The 8,144-nt window shown below is 33.1% G+C and overlaps 1 protein-coding gene and 1 long non-coding RNA gene across 2 annotated transcripts; both read right to left on the bottom strand.

Moving 5' to 3' along the window:
* Window positions 1–499: 499 nt before the first annotated feature.
* On the bottom strand, window positions 500–4,896 carry LOC139843572 (uncharacterized). Its single transcript, XR_011757623.1, has 4 exons — window positions 4,573–4,896; window positions 3,744–3,996; window positions 3,466–3,560; window positions 500–804 (listed from the first exon to the last, which is right to left on the bottom strand). It is a non-coding gene; the product is annotated as an uncharacterized lncRNA (long non-coding RNA).
* An 825-nt stretch (window positions 4,897–5,721) lies between these two features.
* Window positions 5,722–6,384, bottom strand: LOC139841403 (uncharacterized). Its single transcript, XM_071831622.1, has one exon. The coding sequence runs from the start codon at window positions 6,382–6,384 to the stop codon at window positions 5,722–5,724; it is 663 nt and encodes a 220-aa protein (XP_071687723.1).
* Window positions 6,385–8,144: the final 1,760 nt, after the last annotated feature.

The raw sequence follows: 8,144 nt of genomic DNA, 5'->3' as shown, positions 1-8,144 counted from the left end.
TGGCATACCGTTTATCACCTATAGAATTGCGAGGTAGTAAGTTTTATATCATCAACCTAAAAGCCATACACAATCTTATTTCAAACTACAACTTCCTAGGAAGTTAGATAATGCCTAGAATTAGTCACACTGTCTTACTGATAAAAACTAATTTGAAAAAGTGAAGCATTAATGTCGTCCATTAATAACAACTTATACAACCGATTGTACGAAACATAACTTAAAAAGTTTGATATTATCATGGTACCACATGCGTCACATTGCAACATATATGTAAGAAATACATTCGACGTGCTTGTAATCATTTAGGATAAAACTCTATAAATTAGTCAAGTTAGGACTACAAATAAAAAAAACCACATTACTGGGTCATGTTTTCCACAACTAAAAATGTAGTAAAGTAGATTAGAGACTCAAAATCCAAATTTATGTCATTGTATGAAACAAAACAAACAATGAAAACATAACATGTAGAATTGCAAAAGATAACACGCTCAATATCATTTATTTTCTTGTTCGTGTAATGTTTAGTAGAATAGGTAGGATACTGGATACATTGGTTGTATTCTTTAGAAGCATATGTAATTTTTCTTTCTAGATACACGTGACTCACTCGGTTAAAACCTAATACTATAAATACCCACAACAACGCATGCTATTACCCCGTTTCCATATAAAAGGCCTGAATTTATATTGAAGCATCCACTTCAAATGACTACAACTTCTTCAATCAGGGTTCAAAATTAGCCCACTCGACATTAACGCAATTCGCCCACTCGAAAGTAACCGAGTCAAAATTTCCATCTGTTGTCAAGTTTACAAATACGTAAATGGGTCAAAATTATCACCTTTATTTAAGACTACAAATACAACCCAAAAAGCAAAATATTAAGTAAATAAAATGTGTTTAAGCATTTCAACCATCAAAGCAAAATAACATTAATTGCATTAAGAATCATAACATTTGGAAACTTCTGAAACAATGATATAGAAACAACAATGAAAACATCAGAACATGAAGAAATATCACATTTTGACATATTTCTCATTGAAGTTGATTAATATTTAATAAGTAGAAATGTATATTGTGCATATATATATATATATATATATATATATATATATATATATATATATATATATATATATATATATATATATATATATATATATATATATATATATATAATGAGGATTAGATTAATTAATAATATATCTCAAAGCTGTCTTACAAGTTATACTAATCACAAACATTGAGATTTCCGTCACATTACCTTCACTCTTTGGCAGTTTATGCCATCTAACTTTGAAAATGTACAGTTTATATAACTGCTACAACTAGGTACATTTTTTAGCACACCCAAATAATCGCCTAGATAGGGGATTTTATCGTTCAAGTTTGCTCCGGCAGAACCAGATCCATACTAACTAGCTGCTACTGGTCTCTTCTTTTTCCTCTCGTTAATCATTATTGGTTCTGGTGTTTATCATCACGATTACTTGATAGATGGGGAAAAAGTCTGGTGGAGTTAAGAAGAAATCTCAAGAAACAGCAACAAAGGTTTTAAGAAACAGAAGTGTTGAAATCTCTGAAGATAAATCTGAAACTCAAGAACAATCGGAGAAGTCTGATTCTTCTGAATCAGAAAAATCTGCTACAAATAAGGATCGGTATGTGTTTCCTAAACCTGAATCTATGACGGGTCTTCCCAACGAACAAACACATACGGCTGACGGGTCAAGAAGGGACGGGGATGATGTCAATGTTTATTCTGCTTCTGATAGATCTGAAGATGAGTCCGTAAGTGGTAAAAAGGGTAGAAATCCAGTGCATAATCAGTCCTTTATGAGCCAAATTCAAGTCGATACTCCTGATGGTGATAGCACAACCAAGACAAACGGGTCTTATATCCAAAGGGAAGCAGATCCTGTCATTAATATTGACGAATTCCCTGCTTTGGTAAGAAATGATAAGAAGGTGGAGGCTGTGAAAGATTCAGATTATAAGGGTTCAGGCACACAAAAAGTAGATTTTTTACATGCCACTACAGGTTCCGTCTATAAATCCAAGGTTAACTTTAGGTTTATTGCTCAAAATAATACCATGGATGAAGGTGTTGATGTTGTCTTACCCATGTCTTCTGTTATTGAAGCTACCAAAAGGTATGATAACACTTTATATGGTTATTTTATTGGCAAAAGAATGGCATTTCCCGTTGTTCAAAATTATGCTTTGAATGTGTGGAGGAATTTTGGGATTGAAAAAGTAATGATGAACTCGAAGGGTTTCTTTTTCTTCAAATTTACAACAGAAAAAGGTTTAATGGATGTGTTGGAGGGGGGTCCTTGGATGATACGAGGTGCGCCTATAACCTTGAATAAATGGTCTCCAAATGTATCGTTAACCAAGGAAGACCTAACTAAGGTTCCTATATGGGTGAAATTGTATGATGTTCCGCTGGTAGGGTTTACAGATGATGGTCTTAGTGTTATTGCATCCAAGATTGGTAACCCAAAAATGCTTGATTCGTATACGAGTACTATGTGTTTGGAAGCTTGGGGAAGACCAAACTTTGCTAGAGCTCTAATTGAGTTTTCGGCAGAATGTGATCTAAAAGAATCCATTAAAGTTGCGACACCTTGTAGGGACGCCCAAGGTATAAGTGTTGATGTTGTGAAGGTAGAATACGAGTGGAAGCCACCACGATGCTCATGTTGCCGTGTATTCGGCCACAATGATGTTCAGTGCCCAAAAAATATAGTTGTGGAAGCTGCAGAAGAAATAACTTGTGTGGATGGACTTCAACGGGTTAAGTCAAATATGGGGGAGAAAACAAAGGTAGATGATGAAGGTTTTACAATTGTGAACAAGAAAAATGTGAAGGTGAATGGTCCGAAGCATACTACATTTGGGAAAAACAAACAAAAGGTAGTTTATCGACCTGTTAAAAAGGCTCCTAAGGCTCCTACTGCGAGTAAGGTGAATATTTGTGATGATGTAGAAACGAGTACAAAACAAAAAGGGTTAAAGGTTAAAAATTCGTTTGGAGTTCTTATCGATGAACCGAGCGATGTAGAATCTGATGAAGATGAAACGGCAACGTTTATGGCAGAAAACAATACTACCAAGACAACGGCACCATTTGGAATGAAATCGGGTTGGTTATAGTTTGGAATTAATAAGCCCTAGTCTAGGTGTGTCGTAGGTGTTATTGGTTTGCTAGTCCTATTTTGTTGTGTAGGTTCTAGCTAGGTATTCTGGTTGTTTATGAGGCTACAAGGCGCGCTTGTGGTCGTTGTTCTTATTTGTTTGTTTTTATTATTTTTCATAAATGATATTTACCGGGTGAAACCCTTTACCCAAAAAAAAAAATATATATATATAATCTTTAAAACTTACATTACTACTGTTTATGTAAAAGTAATATATTTGGTTTCATAAATTGCAAAGACAATGATGCCTACCACAATAAGCATGCGTACATTCTCAAGTCTCTGCCCAACACTGATAGCAGCAGTTGCCTACATTCAAAAGTACGTCTCTGCTACAAAAGATATACCTATATTATAATTGTAATAAATCATGTAAATCGAAAGTGAAGCAACATACTTTAAGCAAAAATAGCTATTTGACAATTTTAAAGCCTAAAATAAGAAAATAGAATACAAAGTATAAAAGGTTGTGACATTTTCAACATATAACTCTGAACTTTTTAAGATTAATCAACAAAAAAAAACTGTACCAGCAAGCCTTCATAAAGTGCTTATACCGTTGCACACTCGACGGCTTCATCCCCTGGTGCCATCACCAATCTAGCACCCATCGGCTCAAAAGAACCTCGACAACGGTAATACACTCGAGGGTCATAACCCAATAGCGAAACAATGAGCAGTCACTTACACAACCCAACCCAACCCGACTTCTAGTTCTAGTTGGTGCATAACACCATTAACTGCAGCAGAAGCAATGGTGGCCCCTTTTGGCATTTTCACAGCCTATATGAATCAATTGTTTGTGTAAGATCTCGTGGGTTGCACTATAGTTTAATAGACAATGATAAATACTCAGTTGTAAAATAGTGATGTTAATATATGGGTCGCTGGGAAACAGAGTGAAATGGGTCAAAGGTTTATAGCCTATTGAAACATACAATTTGTCATTCTTAAATGTTTTAGGCTTTAAATGTTATCTAAAGTTATAAGTTCATTAAACCTCCCAACTTTTCCATGTGTGTATAATCATGTACAAAGAATTCCAGTAGTTAACATATTCTCAATCAATGATGGTGCCAATTCTGTGTCTAGTTCAAACTAATCAAAAGAGTTCAGAATAAGAAACCATAATAAAAGAATAAAAAATCTTAACCAAAAATCAGAGACAACCAAAACCAAAATCAATGACAATCAATAAACAAAATCAAAGAATCAAAATCAATATCAAAGCAAAACAAATAGCAAAAGTACAAGATCAATACCAACAAAGAAACCAACACTTAAATTTTACACGCGATTGATCGTTTGATAGTTTAAAAAAAGTAGAAAAATACCAAATCACGATTCACGATTACATACCTTCCAACAAACGTTTTCAAATCAGTTTCAATTGTGCCTTTTTGATTCGAAATCCTTATACGATCTTTGCTACTAAATAAATATGTGTGTTGGGTGAATCCAAAATCATGAACAACGATCTTCCAGCAATCGAAGATCTTCCAAAAAAATGTGTTGCCAAGATCGTTAGGCAAATCGATGGAATATGGATTGAAGGAGATGAGATCCTGGAATGGATTAGACGTGAATCGTTAGATAGAGGAAGAGGCGGTTTTACTGAATTGTTATTTTATCAACCCTAATTTTGAATGTAATTGGTTGCAGCGTCAATGGGAGGTGAATTGCTATTCAATTGAAGAAGGAGAATGAAACGTGTTTAATTAACCCTAAAAAGAAATTTTGAAAGTTTCTGTGATTAATTAGGGACACGTGTTTGATGGACGTAATTAGTAATTTTTTAAATTCAAAATTAGGAGAAAAAAGGATTTGTTGAGAATGAATCTGGTTGCGACACGTGTCTGAATTATGTATGAGATTTATAAAGATAAAAGATGTTAGCAAGAAATAGTGACTATTTTTTTTTTTTTTTTTTTTTTGAAAGATAGAAATACCCTATTATCAAAACTGTTGCTTACAGCCGAGATGAATAATAAAATAAAGAATAATGTTGCTGTTCTTCTTCACAAACTTTCTAAATACTCGGATAAACTTAATAAAGATATGATCTCTAAAGGAGGAATGGAGGCTGTACCTATATACTACAGTATAATCTTTTATTTATATATATTTAATTATATACTCCGTATATACATATATACTGGATGAGCGCTTCCATGACATTTTTTATATTACAGATTGTAACTTTAGCATATCATAGTAACTTCTTCTATGAAGACCTGAGGATATGTATACCCCAATTAGCAGAACTGTTGCTTTCAGCCGAGACGCCTAATGTAACAAAGAATAGAGTTGTTATGTGTCTTTACAGACTTTCTTATTACACGGATCAACTTAGTAAAGATATGACCTCTAAAGGAGCAGTGCAGGTATATATATATATATATATATATATATATATATATATATATATATATATATATATATATATATATATATATATATATATATATATATATATATATACATATAGTGGTAGGATCAAGGGGTAAGTTACTTACAATTCTTTGGAGCTTTTGATATCGCGTTACGGGCATTTTCATTTTGACTTGAAATTAACTTCAATGTTTCCAAGAAAATTCCTCTATTTATGGAGTCTTCACTCTCGTCATGACCACGAAATGGTAATGCGTTATGCATTACATATCTAACAGCATCAATTGAACTTTGTAATCGAATTCGATACTCTTGCTTCTCAATATCAGATTGTCTATGAAAAACAGCGGCTATTGATTGCTTTGGCTTCATTAGATCTTCACATTTTTGATGTGCTTTATTGTGAAAACTGTTAACATCACCCTCATGAAGTTTTAATCTATCTTTTTTGTTCCAATTACTAAAGCCATCGGTCACAAATGCATCACTCCCACGTTGTTTTCCAACTTGATCTCTGAATAGGTAACACCACAAACAATATGCCTTATCTGCCTTTACACTATACTCTAACCAGCGATATTCATCAAACCAAGTTACGACAAAGCGTCTATCTTTGGAGCATACCGTTTTTGTGGGAAACAAATTTCCACGTGGTTGACAAGGTCCTCTTTGCATATAAAGTCTCCTAATTTCATCTCTTTGATTAGGGTCATAGTCCAAAATCTTTTTTCTGTCTGCGGGATCCCAAGGTAGATCGGTTATATCAATTTTTGTTGGCATTGAAGGGATGGAATTGGGTGTTGAAAACTTATTAAAAGCATTTGAACTTGAAGGTACTTCACAATTAGATGTTTTTCTTTTTACAAATCTATCTAGATTTCCTTGCATCTCTATAATTCAAGTAGGTACAACAACAAAAAAAATCCAATTAATTAGAATGTACAAACTATAAATACATACAATACATTACACAAAACATACTACTGAGTATAAATTAAAGATGTTGAACTAATCTAAACAAAAAACCTAGAAATTAAAAAGTGATACTGTTACTGTAATTAAAAATCAAAAATTCTAAAATTAATAATTAATAATTAATAATAATAATAATAATAAAATGAGAAATTATTAGTTATTACCTTTAACGAACGTAAAAGGTCAAAAGCGTTTAAATAATCATTGATCGATCGAACAAGGTTTGTGAGGACTCACAGTTGTCGCTACTCACTAAAGGCAAAACTCAAAAAGTTGCGGCTATACATTTTCTAAGTAACTGGACGAATTATACATTCTTAAGTCAAGCATATGGATCACAATTGGGCTCTTGAAGTCTTGGGTTTCTATTTTGTTTGGGCTTCAAACTTTCAATGACAATTATGGGATCACTTATAAATTTGTTGGTGTCACTCAATAGAAGGCAAAAAAATTAAACACTAAATATCACTATGGGCTCAGAGTTTCTGGATCACTGAGTGGTGTCACAGGCCCACTCAAGACTCTGAATACCTCCGCCTCTGGGAAAACCGATCAAAAATCACCAACCAAAAATCCGATGTCGGAAATCCCAAATCTCATCTCCGCTGTCGGACATACCACCAAAATCATCACACTACCAAAAACTTTTTTAATAGGAGTGGTGGTCTACGTACCTATTGCGTTGTCGTCCGAAAACCTAACAACCCTATCCACCGTCGCCACCCGTACGTCGTCCTCCAACCTATATCCCACCGCCGTAACCCAAAACCTCATCTCCGCTGGCCACCTTCGTTAGATCTAATGGTCAACTACTCAACTACTGTTTGAATTTCATTTATGTGTTTCGCCATAATTCTGGTCACCTTCAACGAAATTCACACCATAAGTGAAATTTATGAGAAGGAACAGAAAGTGATATAGCATAACAGTAGACCTTCTTGCTTCATCTAAATCCCATGGAGAGTTTCTAACTAAACTAGTATTATTTTATGCGCGATGCTCGCGAATTTTGTAATAATATAAACAAACTCATAAGCACAACCCAACATACATTCAATTCAATCTGATTAAAAGGGTTGAAAGAAAAAAATACGTAAAAGAACAAATAGTCAAAGGTGGATTATGTAAATTAATTTGAGGGTAGAATAGGCAGTTTAGATAAAAAAAAAAAAAAAAAAAAAGATGGTTTAGATGATAAAAATGATAATGACTATATCTGTAATTTGGAAAAAGAAAAAAAGAAAAATATGGATATCATAAATATTACTCTGTATTAAAAGTACAACATTTCTTTAAATACTTTTTAAAATGACCCTCATCCTTTAAAAAACTCAAATAAAACTCTATAAGTAATACTATGTTATAATATATAAATATATATATATATATAAATGGATAGTCAATTATTGATACACAAAAGTAATATTATTGTATTTCCTAAACTTGTGATATTTTTGCTATAAATAGCCATGAATGCAAGCATTAAACTTGCACCATTTCTCACACTTACAAAGTATTTCTTTCTTTCTCTCCATTATCATCTTTGTTCTTACACTTCATTATTA

The sequence above is a fragment of the Rutidosis leptorrhynchoides genome, chromosome 4 (genome assembly GCF_046630445.1).
Source record: "Rutidosis leptorrhynchoides isolate AG116_Rl617_1_P2 chromosome 4, CSIRO_AGI_Rlap_v1, whole genome shotgun sequence".
NCBI classification, from domain to species: Eukaryota; Viridiplantae; Streptophyta; class Magnoliopsida; order Asterales; family Asteraceae; genus Rutidosis; species Rutidosis leptorrhynchoides.
The sequence above is the reverse complement of the archived record's forward strand: the minus strand, read 5'-3'. Positions and strand labels throughout refer to the sequence as shown.